The following is a 22,126-nucleotide window of genomic DNA, read 5'->3' as shown; positions in this document are numbered from 1 at the left end:
GTCAACAGTTTATCGGAGCATTTGCTAGTTAACATGCACATGAAACGATCACGTGCTAAATGCATCAGCCCCTTGGGGGCTCTAATGAACAGTTGTGTTGCTCTAGATGCACCAAGCTTTCCATTCGTTGTCACTTTCAAAATTCTTGTCAAAGTTGTCATCACACTGTAGGTCTGACTCATTTTTAGCTTATCTGGGCAGGCTGTTCAGATCTGTCAGTTTTAATTGTTCTTATTTCTCCAGCCGTTTTGGTTAAAATTTCCCTGCCTGCACAGCCCACCAAACCTCCTCCCCGCATTGTTCCAACTGTCCTAAGTGGGCTTGGTATTTGCTAAGGTGTCATTCTGGGTCTGGCCGCTCACAGGACAGCTGCTGCTCTCCATCAGGTTACAGCAGGGTGACTGAAGCCTTTTCCTCCTTTTAAGAATATTTTATGAATTGATGGGGTTTCTGCCAGAGATCTTTTTCTCTAGATTGGCAACCTTTTTATGAATAAATAACTAATAACTAACTGGTGGACATTGCCCGATGCTTTGCTAACTTTACTAGTTAGTTTCCCAAACCCAGACTGCATTGTCACGATCTGTGCCTGTCAAGTAAATATGTTTTACCTGTTTAGCAACAGAGAGCATGATACTCAGGGGCACTCACTGTTTTTTGCTTTGTTGTTGTTGCCTATTTTTCTTTTAAGTAGCTGAACCTACAGTTTTGCCACAGGTGAAAGTTATATCATTGTGTACCATTTCCTTGACATGACAGATTCAATAAAGAAACCAGTATCTCTCTTTGAGAAGTGGTTCTTCTGAAGTTCATTTGCAGCCCGTGTAACACAAGTCACCATGGAGGCACTGAAATTACAAGATGGTCCAGCACACAGCAGATGCTCAGGTCAAAAGGTACCGAGAAGAGAAAACTGCACTGAGCCAATAGGCTACTCTCTGCTGACAGCCTTCTCAGCTTCCCCATAAGCTCATCCCCACCTCCCCACAGAAGGTCCCCAAAGTCGATACATTTCTCACCTCAAAGATAACGCTATTGGCTTTTAGATAGTCTTTCAGCCTACTCTGCACTTGGCACTATGCCGTCTATTTCCTGCTCTCTGCATGAGGGTTCTCATGGATCCGTCTACATACCTGCATCTCCCCTAGAGCCCCTAACTCTACCCATCTTGGGCTACAGTTGATGACCTCTTCTAGAAACACAGGTAATCTGGTTTAGATAATTATTAACCTGTAGGGCTTCACTACCAGACTTCTTCTCAATGGTTTTGGCCCTTTCCTTTCCACAGTGGGAGATGAACCTTCCTGTTCAGGCAATAATCAGTGAGAGCTTGGCATTGATGTCTCCTCCACGCGTCTTTCGCTCAGCTCTTTTTTTTAAACTTTGCTGAGATGGCTTGGGTCCTGGGTAGGGGCAGAGTGAAAAGTGAAATGGCAAAGAAAGTGTGCAAGTATTTTTAAAAACTAGCACCAACTCTGTGCTAAATACTGCGCTCGCCTCTCTGGAGGCTGTCTCACTTAATTGGAACAAGAATCCTGGAAAGTTGTCTTGTTAGGCCCACTTTCCCATTCAGGAAACAGAGGGGTTAAATATCTTGCCCAAACCACATCACTTTTGAGAACGGAAGCAAAGCCTGGAGCCTGGGTCTAGCCAATTGCAAGGTCTTTGATCTTTTCTGCTACGTTCCCCTTTGAGACACAGCCACTCAAAGATGCCCAGCTTCTTCAGTTAAGGTCACTTCTACCTCACTCTGGCCCTGCTGTCCTACCACTGTTCCTGGGAAGATCAGGGTGCACACTTCTCTGAAAGACTGTCGATCTCTCTTGGGACCAAAAAGCCATTCCACTAATTCTGACCCTAAGCACACACTCATGTGGCCCTGGATTGCATTTAGAGAAATGAAGCCGAGGCCTTGGAGATAACTACATATTTATATCTACCTTTTGATTACAGCAAAATAAAAGAGTGCCTGCCGTCTGAAAATGCTTTTGAAGCAGATTCTGAGGTTGTGCCAGGGAGCCCTGACGTGGGTATGCTGGGGATTGTCTGGCTTCCTCGACCTGGATACTTCCTCATCTTTTCTAGACAACTCACCCAATGAAGAGGAAGAATGACCCTTTATTCCCACTGCCTTTCCTTAACCCTTCTTGAGAGCTGGGAAGGACTGATTTAAATAGCTATGTGTGAAGGCTGGTAAATAAAAGGGTATTAATACCCAAACAGGAAAAATTGGTGGAGTACCGAGGCAGAGAAGCTGTTGAAAAGTAAGGAAGTGCCACCAAAGAATTTGAAAGTGAGATTGGCAGATAGGCTCCAAAACATAATGCAGCAATACTTATTGTTTGAGTTTTCTTGTTGAGTTTCACTGAACTCCAAAGAACAAGGCAATTAACTAATTACTTTTTTGAAGGATTTTCCAGGAGCAATGTCTGAGCTACATATCGAGGAACCATGGGATCAAAACTAAAAAGGGTTTCTACTATGTGAGCATTTTGCAAAACAATGTAGTCTTACAAACCATGGATTGAAAACCATAAATACAAGAGTTCTAACAAGAGCTCATGCATACCAGCACTTTGAAATGGGGATAATACGTAGACACAGAAGCCTCTGTTTGCCACAGTTCAAGTGCTGAGGCACTGGACTGCCCGTGCTCACATCTCCTCACACTGCATGCAACTAGTTTGTGGAAGAGGAGGCATTCTCCACAGTGTTCTCCAAATCTGGTTAACAGACTCGCTTAGGGGACAGCTGTCAAAATTACAGATCCTCCCAGATATTCTGAATCAGTGGAAATGAACTGAGGTCCCAGTATGTGTTTTTTGTTTTACATTAACTCTCCAGCTGACTTCAGTGGTCCACAGTTTTGGGAATGGCTCCGTTAGATTTGGTCTACCTTGCAGTATACTCTTAGGCATGATTTAGGCAAATCTAATCCATTTTCAGTGTGAGGATCAATGAATTGGGAAGGATTATGAGCACTGGGAGAGTGCAAAGATAGATTCTTAGACATCCCTCCAGTGATAGCAGGCTGGGATACAAAGTGTACACCAGAGAGAGATCACCCAGTACTTAAATGATGTTGTCCTGAACTGACTCAGAGTGAATTTCAACTTCTTTACTATTTTAGCCTTGAAAATTACAGTATAGAGGTGGTTTAGTTTCTCTCTCTCCATCACAAAGAACAACACCCTGACAATTCAGCCAGGGCTGAGAGGACATTTCGACATATAAGGTTTGAGTCAACCGCTATTTAAGATAAGACACTTGCAACACACAGTTCTTGGCTTGCACGCACGTGTATAATGCAAAGCACAATGTCTTGAGAGTCTGGTCTGGGTTTGAGAGGAGGAGTAGGAGAGGGTATCACGGAAAAGCGAACTAAAATATGGCAAGATTATTTTTAAAAGGACCGGAGGGCTCTGTTTGTGACCCACCAACCAATTCATTTCCTCCAGTCCATGGAGCCTTTGTTGCTGCCTCTAACAAGAGGAGAGAAGGCACTACTTTCCTTCTAATGCTGCCTCAGAGGCAGCAGCTATACAAGGCAGATTTGGTATCCCTGGTTAATATAACCACTAGTTCCCTCTTAAAATACTTAAATATCTTCTCAAGAAGGCCATTTAGATCCTGAGTCTCTTTGGGTCATGGATCAATTTGAAAATTCTACCAAGAAACACAGACACCAACTTGGGCACGCAATCTCAGGGACCCCTGGATCCCAGCTTTAAAGTTGTCAGGACTGCAGAGAGAAACTGGTGGTGGGATTTCATTTCCATTCCACAAAATACATTTTCGTTGATGACAAAATGACTGATCATTACACTGAACGGAACAGAATCTGGCCTCTTAAACATCTGTGAATATGGCCTTTCCAGGGGTTTATAATGTTAAAATGCCTAACCTGAATTAAGTTACATGCCACATCATTTCAGCCCTTCAAGTCTGCACTCAGGTATTCACGATTTTAAGTAACTTCTCCAGAAACACACACTTTTTGAACCCCAAACCTGAACTGACTTAAAGCTAGTTATCTCAACACCACCCACTCCATCACTTTCCCATGCTGAAATGAACAATTTACTCATTGCCTGCAACAGTGAGAACTTTTGTAAGGTGTATTATTCCTGAGAGAAGGGGCTTCAAGTAATGACCTATCCCCAGCTACTATGCAACATTAATTCTGACCACCCATCTTTACCAAACACAGAAGAAATTTACTTTCTCAGTTCTAGAATCGACATGGCCCATTTAGTAATTCAGAAAGTCCTTCTTATCTATTGTACTAGTTCATGATCTTGAAAACTGAAACCATCTATGACTCACTTATTCTGCTCACACACAGCACACCGAAGCCGTAGGCACAAGCTCAGTTTCATATGTAAGAATGTGTTTGCTCCTCTTGGTCCTCAGTGGATGGCATAGCCACCCAGGTGCAAACCTTGGGAGGCCTCTTGTAACAACTTTAACAGACCTGTTTCACTTGTTTTCTACTGCATACCGTACACCCAGCTCATTTTAAAAATCAACCATCGATCCCTAGCTTTACTAATGCATGTCACTGAACAATCAACTTTACCATAAACCTTGAAATGCTCTATCATTCGGACGAGATCGGGCGCGTTCAGGGTGGTATGGCCGTAGACGGCTCTATCACTCAGTGCCACTATGTTCGGTCCAATGTGGGGCCTTCTGTGTAAGAGCTGTACATCATTGGACAGATTTGGTCACTAGTTGCTTGATTTGGCCACTGTTAGCTGGGATAATTGTCTGGGGTCCTTAAAGATGACTTTTTTAAGAGTCTAGAAAATTCTCAGTCCCAATTTACTGGGTAAAAACTCCTATTTTTAATCCACTTCAAAAGGCTTTCTTTCAGAGACCCAAATAAACATGCTTATCACGTGAATGCTAAAGGGCCATTCCTGAAGAGGAATGGATATTTTGATGCCTATAGGTTGCAGTTGTTTCTAACAAGTATTGTTACTTTATTAAGCCTCTGAAGTTTCACGGTATATGCCGATTTAATTGAGTCACTGAAAACTGGTTATGCTGTTCCAAATATGCAAAACAGCCTAATTTTCATGCCAACCAAATAAGCCACCCAATAGCTAAAAATGAAACTTGTTTAAATATAGCTAATTTCAGCAGGCATTTAACTATAACAGATTCTAAGAGGCTAATTGGTGGGGTAGCTGGTTAACCATTCATATATAAGCATTAAAAATTTTTACAGTAGAATTACTTTTACAATAGCAATTACTAGTGCAAGACACTAGAAGCTGAATAATCTCAGTATGTGGGTGTTTCTAAGCACATGGGGTATGCCTAGGGGAGGGGCACCTAAAGCAACATGCCCTGGTGAGGAAGTACCTTTCTCACAGGGGTGGACATGGAATCCGAACACCAGGATGTGTAACTTTTCTTTAAAGAAACGCTTAAAAGAAAAATATACTATTGATCCTCGAGGTTCTATAGATGAGATGTGGTACCACACAATAGAAAACCTAAACACATTGGTCTGCCTGATATTCTAATTTGTGTGTTTGAATACATTTTTAGTGATGGGGAGGGGAGGGTGTAAGCATATTACATAGCAAGGACCAGATACCATCTTTTAATGTGCCATGGTTATACGCACAGGGTCAGGGAAATTGAATCTAAAGTTGAACTCATGTAATGTGATTTATTTATATATATTTTTGCCTCATTCTTGGGCTCTAAAGGGTAAGTGCTTAAGAAAATCCTGTTTTCCGAATAGTTCTTGCACTCAACCAAAACTTAGGAATGTGTCTGTAAGATTTTCTATTAATTTCTGAGTAGACTGAGAGATGATCCTAATTCCTGAACAGCCTTGGTTACAGTATCACTTCACATATATATGATCTGAGGTTGTGTGGTGATAGGTTTAGTCAAAATCATAAGGAAAACCATATTCAAAACCAACTAAATATAAAATATATTAACCAATTCAAAAAAATAACCCGTTCTATGTCATCTTGCTTCTGATGTGAAGTCCAAGGTACCAAGATCACTACCTGTACTAGAAAGGAAGGTGTACCAAGTTGCAGACAAGATGGAGTCTTACATTTATGCCACAAAATCGCTTTTACTTCCAGGACTGGAACAGAAAACACAAAAACTGTGCTCTTTTAAGAATTAAAAACCAGTGTTTGTGCGTGGAAATATCTGTAAGTATTAAATGGTACTTTTGTGTCATTATACATATTTTTAAAGGTTGCACAAATACAAGAAACTGCTGTCAAATTCCAAGTTACTTTTCATTAACTAGTGGCTGTTTCACGCACGGAAACTACTTTGAGGCAAAATCTTATCGCTAATCAACCAGCAATGAATCCCATCATTCCTTCAAAATTAAAAGCTAGTATTTATGAACAAAAAATCATTATAAAATCCTTTCAAACAATTATGCAAAGTCAAAATAAGTCAAACATTTACATGATTGGAGGAGACAAAACCACCTTTCTAAGTTATGGTAGCTACTTAAAATGTGTGTCTTGGAGTGGAGGCTAAGACAGCACGAGAGGCTTTGCTTCTCAATGTGTATTGATAAATTAGTTTTTGTACCATTAACGTACTACTGACTCAAAAATTTACAATAGTTGTGTATCCTTAACATGTTGCTACTACTTAGTAGACATTTGCTCATTTTTAATTATCTGCTAGGAACTTCATTTTAACAGATGTGTGCAAAGAAAACCTAACTGAATGATTCTAATCACTTTAAAGTTTAAAACATCTTTACCTTTTTACTATACAACTTAATGTAACCATTCTCATTTGTTCTCAAATAATTTTCTTCCCAAGTTTTAGAAATCATTGCTCTGTAAGACATTAAAATAGTAGCTCAAGAGAATGAGGACAAAAGTCAGACTGGGAGAAAATATTTGCAGAACACACCTGATGGGCAGTTATCAAAAAACAAAACAAAAAAACAAACCTCAAGCAAACCCAATTAAAAAATGGGCCACAGAGCTTATAAGAAACTTCACCAACGAAGATATACAGATGGCAAATAAAAATATGAAAAAGTGCTCTGTACTGTCATTAAAACAATGAGGTAACGTCTTTAGAATGGCCAAAATCTGAACGACAAAACTAAATGCTAGTAAAGACTTGGAGCAACAGGAACTCTCGTACATTCCTGGTAGGCATGCAGCCATGTGGAATGGTTAGGCAGTTTCTTACAAAACATATTCTTACCATACAGTCTGGCAATCACACTTGTATTTACCCAAAGGATTTGAAAACTTATTTCCACACAAAACTTACACACCCAATGTTTACAGCAACTTTATTCATAATTGCCAATACTTGGAAGCAACCAAGATGTCCTTCAGTGGGTGAACAGGTAAACGATGGTACATCCAGACAAGAGTATTATTTAGCACTAAAAATAAGTTATCAAGCCATAAAGACATGGAGGAAACTTGTGAATATTAAGTGAAAAAGTACAATCTAAAAAGATTACATACTGTACTTTATGATTCCAATTATGACATTTTGGAAAAGGCAGAATATAGACAGTAAAGATCAATGGTTGCCAGGAGCTGGAGTAGGAGATAGGGAAAAGGCAGAGGCAGATTTTAGGGGCAGTGAAAATACTCAGTGATATAATGATGGTTACACGTCATTCATCATACATTTGTCCAAACCCACAAAATGAGCAACACCAACAGTTAACTATAAACAGTGGACCATGGGTTATTGAGTTCATCTGTTTTAAGTGTGCCACTCCTGTGGGAAGTAACGGGAAGCTCTACATGTGTGGAGGGTTGTATAGTTAATCCCTATACTTTTACCAATTTTACTGTGAATCTTAATTAAACAGCTCTAAAAAGTCTAACATATTTAATAGGGAATACTTACTAAGTGCCAGGCAGTTACCCTCATTTACAGATGAAGCAGCCTGGTTCCAGGGTCGGTTACCCTGTTAACCACCATGCCACAAACTGCTCGGAGTTCTTTCAAGTTGATTCACTGGGAAGCCCACCTCCGATCCTAAAACCCAAGGCTCATTTTTACAGATTAAAGCCCACTGTAGCCCAAGATCATAGTTAATTCATATCATGTTGTGTCCAAGTCAAACATTTTTACCTACTTTTTCGACAGGGCGGGGGAGGAAGAGAAACACTGATGTTAGGGGAAACACCAATCTGTTGCCTCTTGCACACCCCCATCCAGGGACCTGGCCCACCACTGAAGCTTGTGCCCTGACTTGGGAATCAAACCGGCAACTGTATGGTTTGCAGGATGCTGCTCAACCCATTAAGTCACACCATTCAGAGCTAGCCTAAAACATTTTTGAAGGCTGTGTAGTTATCTCTGAGAAATATGCTTCAAATACTTCACGTAGTGTTCCATAAAGTTAACATTCCAAAGTTAAAACCTTTTGTCTTGCCAGGGAAACATTCAGTTTTGAAAACAAGTCTATATAGAAATCAATCTTCCTAGCTGCCTTACACACTTTGTTTCCCTTTCCCCCCATTGATGCTTCCAACAAATTAAATCCTGTAAGATCAAATCTATTCTTAATGTTTCTTAATGCCATTTGTCTTAAGAACAAATGCCTATAGGAGCATTTATTTGAAGACCTTTATTAACCAATGAAGTCTGAGGATCCATCATCTTCCCTCATGTCATCTTTATCCTCCACATACCGATTTCAAAACCTTAAGATTTAAAACAAATCATGTAAATATTGACAAAGGTAGCACTGAGAAGGGAAGTCTTATTTTTAAACTGTAATTATCAAGTCAATTGTGATCCTTCATATTTCAGGAAATACTTCCTCATATATTAATTTCTACACGTATTTTTCTCACTTGAAGCAAATGCATCAACACCCAAAGAACTGTGAAAAATCACAGTGAACCAGGATAAATATTTCCATTTGAAACTCCATCACTGAGCAGCCACGGTTCTGTTCTTGGCTTCTGTTAGTCCGTGGGCAAAGTCAGAACTTGCCACTGTTATTCGTTATCTCCCATGAAAGCTTCAAAGACCAAGCCCATGGATCCAATCTCTACATTAGGGCCACACCCAGAAAAGTAAATCAAAACTATGCCTGTTTTCAGGCAAACTGTCATGCCTAAAAGGTCACCTATAAAATAAAACCTAAAAAGGTAAGCAGTCGTAATTGCTCAAATTTCATTCCTTTCTCTTAGGTGGTAAGATCCTAAAAGCGCCTTTTCATTTTTTCAACCTGTTATGTCCCACACTTGAAGACATTTCACAAAACTCATCTCATGGTTCTCATGTCAACACCTGTTGAGACAGCAATGAAAAATGTACAACACAGCCATGCAAAGTCTATACATGTAACTGAGAAGTTGTTTATGAAACATTTTCTAATTAGGTTCCTGTAGAATTTCTAACTATGGCTTAAAAACCCAATGACCAAGTGGAAGTTTCCCTCTGTACATGGCTTTTATTATTTACATAATACAATATAGCATCAATGCTGGACAGCATGATTATGTGCAATACATAAATATGAACTATCTGTACACATCTGCAAATCTAACTCGGAACTAAGGTACATAAAATTGAAAGCAAAATTGAATGCTTTAAGAATGAAAGTAAAAACTAGGACTGAACACTGCAATAAATCAGAAGTAGTGCCTCGTGTACATACTTAACTATTTACAGATGAAAACAGGCATTACCACAACACTAATCTAACTATACTCATTTATATATTAAAAAAAACACACGTTTCATACATCACAGAAAACCTTCCATTATAACACAGAAGTGATATTACCAGACAAGCATCAGTGAAGTATACTGCCTCTTCTAGTTGTTATTGTACAATGCTGTAAATAATGCAGCCCATGCAATACACCCAAGAACACTAGAGTCCTACACCCAAGTACAATTAATATGATAAAGCAGCCCTCTGCAAGTGGTGCTGGATACCACTAAGTCTACTGCAGCCATGTTGGTTATGATTTTCCATGCAGAAGGGTAAAGTTACATTAAGAACTGAAGTCTTTAAAAAAGCTTTAAACATTCTTTCTTGAACCAAAACATTCAACAAAAGATGCACATGAAAAATTAACTGTTCAGATGCCTTTGCAACTTAAAATTCAGATGCATGTTATTCAATAGAGCTGCTGTGTATGAAAACCAAATGTAGTTTTAATTTCTTCTTGTAAACAAATTAATCCTAGTGCAGTTCTGCGCTACACATTTTTAGCAATGAGAGTAATGCAGACATCTTCTGGTGCAGCCAGCACACTAAGCTTCAACGGTAGCTCAAACCCTGTTGCTTGATGGTTTTACTCCTATGACAACCAGTTGTGATGTTTACCTTTCACAGAATGTCTTATTTGACAGCTTTAGACTGATTGATTAGCCAGGCTTACACATGGCATCAAATACTGGTTTCATGGGAAGGTCTGATCCTCTTTATCGCCTTCTTCCAGCTTCCAAAGAACATGTGGAAATTAACAAGGTGAAGTTTAATTATGGTGGAAGTAGACTGCCAGTCCTTTTCTGGTGTACCATTTTTAAGAAAAATACAGGCACATAACACTAGCCAAAGATTATACCTTGATTACATTCCCAAAAGGCAGAAACGCTGCAAACATGCAGAGATTTCACATATTTTGTTTGGCACGTGGGAACTAAATTTTGTCCCTAGTATCTGTAATTCAATTTGATGTGCAGATTTTCATCCAATTTTATTTAAGGGAGGGCATATACATTTTGTAGGGCTGTACCTATCCAATTCTGCCTGTAACAAACACCCAAACATCCTAAAATATCAGTAAGACAGACAAGTATAAAGTAAAACTCTGGAGAACATCAAAGGAAAATGGCCATGCATCTGCTCTTTAATGTTTTCCTACGATATATTAAAATAAAAACAAAGTTTCAGTCTCTTCGCAAGTAGTAATTTATATTCTCTGTATTTTTTCAGCCACAACAACTGGATTCTCTTTTCTGATTTTTGCTGCAGCTTCTGCTTTGTAGTCATATGGACAGTTGTGCTTGTCAGAGTAACGGTGAAGTCCACAAAACAAATTTCCACATCGGCAGTCAAACCCTGAACAGACAAGAGGAAGCAGTCACTTGGGAACTTGTAGCAATTAAAAGGGAGAGAAAATAATAATAAAAAGCCTTACTCACTATAGAAAGGGAACCAGGTTTCCATGACTCTTTACAACATGACAGAGTCTTGTCACTTCAAATTGTGAAAGAGTTTTTAAACCACCTTTGACCACCTTTTACTTTATGGAAGTAACTACCCTTCCATAAACTCCTATAGATATCACACAGGGTAGAAATTACATGGACTCTGGAGCCAGAACGATATGGACTTAAATCCTCCTCCTACCGTATGTTAACTGGGTAATGTTTCAAGTGAAAACTAGGGAAGGACAACAATAAAGCTGTGAGACTTAAAGGAAACAAAATGTATCTATAATATTGTTTGCCTGGCTCCAAGTAGGTGCTTACTATTTAGTTCAGCTACCTTTTACCCAGGAGACCAAAGGAAATAATCAAAATGAATGAATTTTTATCAATCCAATAAAGGAAAGTCTTAACTCAAAGTCTAAAGTTAGTAAAAGGGTTTTATGTGGTTAGGGAGACAAATGGAAATCAAACTAGACTAGACTTTCTATTCTTGAAAGTCGGGCATTTTGTTATAGGACCAATCAGCCCCTTATGAAGTCACCAGGAGCACCTTACGGAACCCAAGCTATAAAATACACTCTGTCTAATGTGTTTTCTAAATACCTGTAAGGCCAACTTTCTTTCTGCACATAAAACATCTGTTCTTCTTTGGTTTGGGTAACTCAGGAGCTTTTTCTTCACTTTGAGAAGTACTGGGTTGAGAAACTGATGAACTGGGCTGAGTAACAACTGAAAAGTAAGGGTAAAAATTAGTAATTTGTCACGGGTTCACTGGCTGAAAATTAACCAATTATCTAAGTTAAAAAAAAAAATAACCCCTTAAAAATCTTAGTAAAAAATGTTTAAGAAGACTTTCTTAAAAACATGTACCTTAAACAGGATCTTTTACTTTTATAATGGAACTATCATATCTAAGAATTCCTTGCCTATCAACATACTACTACTTGTTCCTCTAAATTTTATACAATTATCACTGTAAATTCCTTTCAACTCACTCATTAACAGCTAGCTGAGAAACAAAACCCCAATTTTAAAAGATCTGAGATGTTGGTCACAAGCTCAGTTTTTCCATATTGTAATTGCCTACATGTAAACATTTTAATTAGGTCTGTTCGAAGTCATTACTACTCAGTAAATAAAGCTGACAACTTCTGAGGTTCTAGACTGCAAAAGCTATTTTGCTTTTATACTTTCAGGGGAAGAAAAGCCTAGATAAAACCAGCAAATTTTGACAAGTAAACCCCAAATCATTAATCACTAACTTCAGATCCTATAATTTCAAAATTATTTTGCCATTTAACAAGTGCTTTATTGTCTTATGCAGAAAATCTGGAAGACTTTTTTTAAAAGTTCCTTTTGAAAGATTAGCCAGCACTGTCTTTAAGACAATAAATACTTGTAAAGTCTTGATTTTAGACTGTTAAGGATTTCATAGGTAAAACAATAATTTTGGTTTACATTAAAAAGTCAATTTTTCCACCTAAAGGGCTGTAAGTTTTAGTTCATACATGATATCAACAGAATTTATCAATATGAAGGCAAAAACTGTACATTATTGGATTAAAGTCCACATTACCATTACTTTAAAAATACCAAATTTAATTCAACTTCCATAAAATTCAACTACACCAGAAGCACTGTAAACTGAGCTTTAGTATTAATCCAAACCCTGAGAATAGCAAATTAGCATATGCAATGCTAAAATTACAACCTGAACAATAGGCCAGCACCAATGTTATTAACATAAATCCAAACTCTAGATGCAACGCAAATTGTTTTAATGACAACTTACTCGTAAATTCTCCCCAAATTTGTAACTCATTTTTATTAGAGATTAGATAGCCTACTACTAGGCTAGTAGAACATTCTACCTATTACTTATGTCTAACAATCTACTATGACTACCTTAATATAATCTTCCCTGATGGTACAGGAATAGTTTTGGGGAGGAGAGGAGTAACAGCCATTTCCTCCACCACACCTAAAAACTGAGCAGTGGTTCATAAGACATACAGATAAGGGGGACTAAGAAAAGAAAAATGATATAGAAAAAGGCAAAGAAACAGTGAACTACAGAATTACTACTACGAAATAATAATGTGGAGGCTAGCTATAGATCTAACCCAAAAGAGTACTGTTCTAAGGCCAGACTAATTTTGTGTTTGAAGACCAAAAAATTCTCACACACACTAATTTGGTCAGCTTTTGCAGAAGTATGGAACTCATTTCAAAATGCCAAATTTGGATTCACTTGCCCAACTTACACATTTTCACCTTAACTTTATCACATAAGCTTGTGATATTATGTGATGTTAGAAAAAGCAAGCCTTCAAAGCAGATTATATATGCACTGACACTATTTCCTCACAATAAAGGTTTGTATTGTATTCAGTCAATACTACCAGGGAATAATGAAGTTATAAAAAATGAACTATGTGCAACATAAAACACATAGATACTTGTTCTGGGCCTAGCACAGGTAATTCAAGTAAATCAATCTCTGGCACATTAGAAAACTTGTGGTTGCACTATATAAATTAAGCACTGACTCAAGAGTCACTATCTAATGAAAACCGAAAATGCCTTCCCATACTGAGTTTTAAACTTTTACAAAATATGAGATCCTACACTTCAACCTGAAAGTCTTAGTGTTTAATATGTTTTTTTGCTTGAATATTTTCTACAATACTAGCAATATCAAGACTGAGGAGTTACTACTTTTGATATAAAATTTTTCTTCACAGCTTTGAAATTTAATCTGTGAAATTTCTCTATGTTTTTGAACAATGCCTTCTCTAATGATTTAGATACCTTTAAAATATGACAGTAAACCACTTTCTAAATTCATTAAATCTTAATACTTCCTGTGTCCAGATTATAATCTTTGCTAATTTATTGGTGTAGGGGATGGTGGGAGGTGGGCAGAGAAGAAAGAAGAGAGTAAAGTGACTATTTTACACTCTCTAAAGAGAGCTGGTTCTTGGTCTGTATTTTACAGCTCTCTCCATTTCTGGTCCTTCGATGGGAAGGAACGAATCCCCCCACCAACCCTTTCTCATACTACCAAGTCCAGAACTGAACTAGTATTAAACAAAAAGCATACCTGGCTCTGACACCTCTGTTTTCGGGGTAGTTATTTTGTCCTCTCTTGAAATGCTCATTTCTGTCATTTGCTGAGTTACAGGCAAGGCAGCCACAGGTACATTTCTATTTGAGTTCAAGCAAACATTTTTAAAGATGTTAAGGGTACTTCTTTGTGAGATAGTAAGTTGTCAGTTCAACTTTAAATTATATAGTATTTCCAACATGATCAATCGGAGTTAAATAATCTAAAATTTTAAAAAGAATACTGGATGCTCAGCAAAAATGGTTGAGAATAAAGAAAGCAATCTGATAAATGTCTCATCAATTCCAAGGCTGCACATTTGTATAAATCACATTATTTTATTAGAGCCAACTAGGATGTTTAGCTGTGTCTGTAATCTGTTTAAGGGCAAAAGGGGGTAGTTTTGCCGAAATGCCTTGTGTGGCATTACACTATAGTCTGCAAAGCCTCACTCCCTAGTCTCTAAGCCTCAATTATAAGGAAATAAAAGCACAGCATTCTCAACACAGCATCCTTGGGGGTGTTATGGAGTGCGTTATAGTACACATCTTTACTCAATGACCTACAAGATCATATATTAAAAGATACTGAAATCCCTGACTGTGCAACACATGCAAAGCCAAGGGCATCTGATAAATTAACACCCTTATTATATACGAACACTCATAATTATAATAGTATGGATAGCACAGCTATCTTTGTTTCCTCCTTGTATTATAAAAACTCTGAAATAATCTTACCTTGATTTTTCAGATGTGCTGCCAGCAGCACCTTCACAGTTGTTTAAACTAGCGTCTGCTCTTTGTACAGATGCAGAATCTGAGGTAGGGCTGTTGGAACCACTAGCTGTTCCTATTTTAAAAAAATGATTTGTAAGAAACAAAGAAATACTACACTCAGTATCAAGACTAAATAAGTAACAAATACTTGCATTTAATTAGGTTAGTGATTTAAGCATTTTCATTGTGTTGCAGAATCCTACACTTGAGTATCTAAACAAAAGTACATTATTAAAGTCATATCCAGTGAATACGAGTGTAAAATAAAACCTCAAAAACAAAATGAAACATCTAGCAGACACTTGTAGATAGTCATTCATTCCTGATGTGGTAATGCCAAGTACTTGGGCTGCTGCTTTAATTTCAAGCTTTTCTCAGGTCTTCTCTCTTTGGGCCTTCAGCATTGATTCTCAGTCTTAGACCCCCATTCTTGGCTCTATGTTTTCTGTTCACCAGTTCTTCAAATGAGTTTTTCCTTGGAAACAACTTACCCATTGGGCTCATTCTGCCACTATTCTGCTGCCTCTGAAGATGTTCTTTGTAGCAAACAGAACACATTCCATTTGTCCTAGGATTCCCATAAAAGCCACATCCTGTACTACACAGCATGGGCCCTGGGGTCTGGTTAGTCTCCTGAGCCATATTTTTCAGCTATAAAGAAAACAAAAACAATACTTTAGAAACTAGCATATAACCAAAATAAAATCACTAAATTAGTGTAACAGTCACCAATGTACCTTTGTTATTCTGAACACTAAGCCTATTTCTAACAAAGGCCCAAACTGTGTAAATCATTTAAAAAAGCAGGCCAAGTTATATTTTGCTCCCTTTGTAAAAACAAAGGGTATGAAAGGAATCAATTTTTAACTTGATAAATAATGACCTATAATGATTTCACATTCTTTGGGACAAAAAAAAAACCCCACTACCATTAAAAACATTAAAATGTACTTATATTACTTGTCACTATTGTTTTTTGCTTCAGTTTCTGAAAAGGTCACTCTCCCTATTATCAAAATTATATTTAAATCAACTTAGGCAATTGATATCTTCTGATCATTGGTTAAAATATATTAAATGGAACTTGCAAATGTCAACAAAAACTACAAATAACTTCTATTTACTTTTTATGGCTTTTTTAGAGAAACACTGATTTGTTGTTTCACTTATTTATGTATTTTTAAAAAATCCTCATCCAAGGGCATGATTTTTATTGCTTTTTAGAGACAGAGGAAGGGAGGGGGAGAGAGAAACATCAGGAAATGTATGTGCCCACTCCAAGGATTGAATTCACAACCTCTAGGTTACAGAGACAATGCTCCAACCAACCACACCACACTAACCAGGGACATTGGTTGAAACTTGTATATGCCCTACCTAACCAGGAATTGAACCCACAACATTAGTGTATTGGGACAACACTAAACCAACTGAACTACTTGGCCAGGGCCAAATTACTGACTCTTGAGATCTACCAGTTCTTTAAACTAGCCGTATATTAGATGTAGCTCTATGCTTTCTTAAAACTAACACCTGAATATACTTGGGTCCAACTAGTAACTCAACAATTCTGCTACTGGGCAGCGTTTAGAATATTGCAACACTTTCACATAGACTGAAAAGAGAGCTGGTAGATCATCTAGGCTTTCCTGTTGCCTTGGAACCAACAAGTGAAGCTCTTTAAAAATTTAGGGGGTCAGGTGCTTACACTTTTATGTTCTACATTTGAGATGTGAAATACGGGGCTGAGTAGTTTAAAGCCAGAGCCTAGAATCCTGCAGCGCACAACAGATTATCAGCCATAGATTTCTCAGCCAAAGGTTCTCTTGAAACAATTGCTTACCTTCCTCATACCAGAAAATTAAAACCTTTTCGAGTTCAATTTCTCTATAGCAAAGTAAAGCAAATACACAATGTTTAGTAATGGTTAATATTTAATGCTAAATTACCAGAAAAAATCTTTATACAGCAAGGATAGTCTTGCTTTTCCACAAGCCTTGTTAAAATTAGCACAAATAGTTATCTTTTGTTAAGTTTAGTGCATTTTCCTGTAAGTTAAAGAGAAAATATACACTATTAAAAAAGTGGGTTTCCCCAACACCTAAAAATATGTATGAATATACAAAAAGCAAACTTGAGAACATTTTACCAAACAGCATATGCTCTAACTTGTCTTTAAATGTGCCTTACTGCTGATAAAAGAAATTACTTATGGTTTAAGTTATGAACATTTCAAGTGCAGCAAAGTACTTCAAGCTACAGCTTATCTTCTAGAATTCTATATGGCTTTTTCCAATTATCACTTCTAGAATACACTCTTTAGTCAGTTATTTAAAATAATGTCTCAAAAATTATTAGCAATTTTTATTAACAAAATTATTTTTAAAAAGGATGGAAGAGGACTAACCAATTCTGACCTGGCAGAAGGATGACAACTATTCCCAATTAAATAACAGCAACCTTTACTTTTGTTAGCAAAAAGACAGTTTTCAAGCTTGAAAATATTTCAAGTCAATCAAGCTTGTATGGAGAATGACCAAGATCCACAACTTCAAACAATAGTACTAATTTAGTTGACACTGTCTCTTTAAATAGTAAGTGGAATTTAGCTGACTCATTTTGGAGCAGAGTAGTGTAAACATTTCAACATCACTTAGGAAGTTTATTAATAAACACTTTCAGCTGGGTTTTTAAAAATTAGGGCATAATATGTGCAAAAAATGCTTCAAATAATAAACTGTATCTATTTGCATGCCCACTATGTAAAGTGTGTGAATCTTTACCCTAAACAAAAATTTGGGCCATTTCTTCAACTCAGCTTAAGAATTATGCTAGCTCACACTTTCTATACTTTCAGTCATCAGACAGTGGCTTTTATAGCAAAACGGCCTAAATTTGACCCAACCAACATTAATATTTGTTAATCTGATTCTTAAAATCTTTTATATAAACAGTGGGGGAGGGAATCTCATCCAATGATTTCACCTACACCAACATGCAAAGTATTCCTTCTCCAGAAAACGTATCTGCCTTCAATTCACTATAAATAATCTTCAACTTAGAGACACCGGGACATAAGTGTTCTACCTGGCTCCTCATCTTGAAGTTGTGTGCCCCCCGCGCCCAAAGCCAGCTTTGAAATGCCATCACATGTGCAGAGCTTGCCTTAATATTTCTTCTCAGAAGCTTAGATCACATGGGCGGGTGCTTCAGCCTGTCACAAGGCTGCAATGTGACAGGCTGAGCTGGATGGAGGCTCTCACATAAAGCCTAGTCAACAGGGGCCTCTGAAATCAGCTTCTATTTATATCCCCGAGCCTGCCAACTCCTACACAACCCCCAAAACTAGGGATGCAGCATTCATACATCTAACGTAATAAGAAAACAAAACAAAAAGATGACATTAAGTCTGCTATAGTTTTTCCTAATGTAGAGAATTTGAGAACAATCTCAAATTCAATCTAGAAGATATAAGCATCATTAATCACTCATGAAGCCAAAATGGTCAGGGTTGTTTATAAAAACAAGCACAGTACAGAGCATCAAGGCAGCAAGAATCCTCATGTTTAGTGGCAATAAGCCTGCCACTAGGTACTCTCCTACTTGGCTGTATTTTAGAAAAATACAGTACCATTACTAATACCTTTAAAGTTGACAGAAACTTGAGCATTCATGTGTTTGCTCTATCATGTGAAGGTGAAATGTTTATTTTTATAGTTTTGGCTTCCTGTAATCCACAACTAAAAAAACCCAAACAATCCAAAAACCTAAACAACTCTCTAGCCTCAAATATAAAAAAAAGTTAGAAGAAAGGTTTTTAAAACCTATGGAATTTAGTTCTTTCAGGTGCACATAACGTTAACAGATGTTAAGAATGCCCGCTCACCTGGACTTGATACCTGAATTCTAGCCTCTAATCTACCTCTGACTAAGCAAGTGACCTTGGGCAAGTCCTCACTCTCCACATGAGTTTCCTCTGCCAAATGCAGTAGATTTGTGATTTTAAAAGGCTCCTTTCCAGGCTTAATATCGGTCCCGAGAGGTAGAAAATAGGGGAGAACTACAATAAATCCCTTTTAAAGAAATTCTTAAAAAACTTGAAAGGTGAAATTGCAGTGTTTTTGTAATTGCATTCTGAAATTCTGTTTTAAAATGAGTTTAAAATGAAATTTATAATTTTTAAGGCTGTAAATTACTTGAATGCCTGGTATAGGAACGGGCTATGACCTGTGTATTACTTTACACTTGTACGTCCTTATTCTTAGATTAGCATTCAAGAATAAAGATAAAAACCCGGACGTTTTCCAAAACACAGGTTCACGGAAAGCTTGGAAAGGAAGCAGAGAATTTCAGTTCAACAGCCTAAATGCACGAAACAAAGGGGAAGATACTTCGTTCCCCTCATAAAAGGGATCTTGGGCGAAAACGCCAAGGCGCTGGGAAAACTGAACACGACCACAGAGAAGCCCCCCTCACCCACGTTCCAGAGAATTTTAGAAGTTCAGGTCCCAGTGGTCCCCCACCCCCCTCCAGGCGCAGGCCTCGCTCACGAAAGCCCGGCAGGGCCTTCTTCAAAAACTACTGAGTCATGCAGAACAGCAGCTCCGCAGGACAGGCCGGCCCCTCACCCCACGGGCCCCGCACCGACCCCCGGCTGCAGCGGCTCCCCCGAGGCGGCGGCGGCGAGCTGGGGTCGGCGGCGAGCGGGGGCCGGGGGCGCGGCCGCCTCTTTGTCTCTCCGGGTCCGGCTGCCCACGCCGGGCGCCGCAGCCCAGGGCGTCCGGGACTCGCGGTAGGGAGGCCCGGAGCCCCAACCCCCGGGGGACGCATGCGGGTATTGTTCCGCACTGAGCGTGTGCGAGCGGGCCGGGGGCGCCGGGAGTCGAGCCCTCGGGCCACGACTACAGGAGGCCGCCTCCGTCTTTGTGCTTTCCGAGCTGGCGGGCGGGCTCCCCTCCCCCGGACACCACCATCCCGGACCCACTCGGGCCTAATCGGAGTTCGGTGGCCTTCCGGCCCCCCAGCCTGGCACTAGAGGCCGGGCGCCCTCCCCCAGCTCCCCACCACTCACCCTGCGTGAGCCCGAGTGCGAGAGCCGGGCTTGCGCGCGACGCCGGCGCGGTGGGGCCGGGCCGAAGCCTCCTAGAAGGGCGAGCCGAACGCCCTGAAGCCGCCGCCGCGGGCCTGGAGCCAGTAGGCGCCGCAGGCGGAGGTGGCGCTGCCGCCGCCGCGGGATCCTTTTGTTCTTGCAGTAGCACCGAGCGTGGCCCGGACACGCCGGAGCTTGGGAAGTGGGAGGAGGGAAGCGGAGGGGGGGGCAGAGGTAGAGGCGGAGGGAGGACCGGAGGCCGCGGCAGCTAACGCGGCTCACTGCGCTCGCCCGTCGTCGCCTCACGCATCCACCGGCGGCGGGTAGAGCCGATTGCGACGGCGAGCGGCGCGCGCAGCGGGAACGGCACCGCGAGGGCTCGCAGACGACGCTCTCAGTCACTTGTGCTACCGCCGAGGAGGCCCGTAGCTCTCGGGAGCGAGCGAAGAGCCCCAAGAAGAGATGCAGATAGAACCCCGGTCCAGACGACTGACGCTTCCTCCCCGCCCCGCGCTCCGGCAGTGAGAAAAAGAAAGGGGGAAGGGGCGGGGTCTGTGCGTCAGCGAAAACCCCGACGGCGGTGGGGGTGCGTGGTGACGTAGACTACCCGACGTCCCGCCCTCGACCCCAGTCACCGGAGGCGGGGCGGGGCCTGACCGCTGGGCTGTCGCGCGTAGCCGAGTCACTGGCCTGGCTGCGGCCCCAGGGTGGAGCTGGAAAGAGCGAGTCCTGCGGAGGATGAGGTTCTATTTTTAACCGGATTGTTCGCCCTCGGCCTCCCTCCTTGCTATTTCCTCACTCAAGCCCGCTTTTTGCCATCGGAGTTCCCACGCTTTTTTTCTTGAGCCCTTTCCTCCTTACTCTCCAACCATCCGTCCCCCACCCCTCAAGAATTAGGAGGATTCGTCTAGAGAAGAACTGAGTTCTAGCTCTGAGGGGTTCTTTTTGCTTGTTTATTAAGCCTACGCCCCGCCCCGTTCCCTCCCAACCGGTTTCGGTTCCAAAGTCCAGCTTGAGCTTTGCCCTGACGCCGCGGGTAAGGAACTGGGCAGGAGGCACTCGCTCAAGGTCACGGGTGGAGCTGCCACTTCTCGGCCCCGGTGCCTCTGTTCTGAACAAACTGTTTTGGCCAGCCTGTAAAATCCCTGGAAATTGACTATTCCAGCAAAGCGTCGTGAACTGGGAAAGTACCAAATGTTCTACTCAAGAAATGGAGTAAGGGACAAACAAGTTAGACTTGAGGCAGAAATCTGAAAGGAGGAGATGTTGAGGAGGAAGTTCAAGACGGGGGAGGTAGAATTAGGCAGGCAATTCACAAATGAGGCACAGGACCCAACTACCTGTAATTTGAAAGGGTGAGTTAAAACACTTAGAACCTTTACAAAACAACAACCGGGCCCCTCCCCGCCCCTTCCACCTTACCTCTCTCCGTGACTTTAGTTCAACTCCAAAGGACAAAATTGCTATAACAGAAAGAAATTGTGATATTTTCTAGTAATTGCGTCATGAATAAAGAAATGATGTTTAGGGCTTATGTTAGCCACCGTTAAGAATGGAATGAGAGGTCCTTTCAGTGTTTCCCAAATTCACTAATGAGGAAAATCCCTTGGGGTGATTATTTAAAAGATTCCTAGGCCTCATCCCTGGAGATGGTTTTGGTTGGCTTGGGGCAGAGGTCAGGAACTTGTATTTTAAGTAATACTCCATGTGATTCTTCTTTATAATTTTGTGTGTTTGGGAGAACCTGTTCTGGGACTCTGTGCCAAGATTTCCAAAATTAAACAGTATCGTGCCACAGTAAGCAGAATACCTAGAACATTTGGGCTTATTTCTGTGGTCAGTTAATGTGTTAGATATGTTAAGTAGTTTCAGTTACTGATCCCAGGCCATTGGAATTTATTCACTTGAATGAGTAGATAATTTAGTAAAAATATAGCAGCTACTATTTACCATTTCTGGTGCTAAGTATTACTCATTTAGGGTCTCATT

General features: G+C 40.1%; 1 protein-coding gene across 2 annotated transcripts; it reads right to left on the bottom strand.

Annotated features, from left to right (window-relative positions):
- Positions 1 to 9,428: 9,428 nt before the first annotated feature.
- Positions 9,429 to 21,033, bottom strand: ZFAND5 (zinc finger AN1-type containing 5). Of its 2 annotated transcripts, XM_024555488.4 has the most exons (6): positions 20,120 to 21,033; positions 15,540 to 15,699; positions 15,010 to 15,121; positions 14,267 to 14,370; positions 11,767 to 11,892; positions 9,429 to 11,071 (listed from the first exon to the last, which is right to left on the bottom strand). In XM_024555488.4, the coding sequence occupies exons 2-6, from the start codon at positions 15,688 to 15,690 to the stop codon at positions 10,923 to 10,925; spliced, it is 642 nt and encodes a 213-aa protein (XP_024411256.1). In that variant the 5' UTR covers positions 15,691 to 15,699; positions 20,120 to 21,033; the 3' UTR covers positions 9,429 to 10,922. The 2 variants fall into 2 exon arrangements, with proteins under 2 accessions (XP_024411256.1, XP_071077576.1); XM_071221475.1 differs by lacking the exons at positions 9,429 to 11,071; positions 14,267 to 14,370 and having other exon boundaries at positions 11,766 to 11,892; positions 20,120 to 20,718.
- Between the last annotated feature and the right edge of the window lie 1,093 nt (positions 21,034 to 22,126).

The sequence above is a fragment of the Desmodus rotundus genome, chromosome 1 (genome assembly GCF_022682495.2).
Source record: "Desmodus rotundus isolate HL8 chromosome 1, HLdesRot8A.1, whole genome shotgun sequence".
In the NCBI taxonomy this organism is placed as follows: domain Eukaryota; kingdom Metazoa; phylum Chordata; class Mammalia; order Chiroptera; family Phyllostomidae; genus Desmodus; species Desmodus rotundus.
This window is presented reverse-complemented; position numbering and strand designations above follow the sequence as displayed.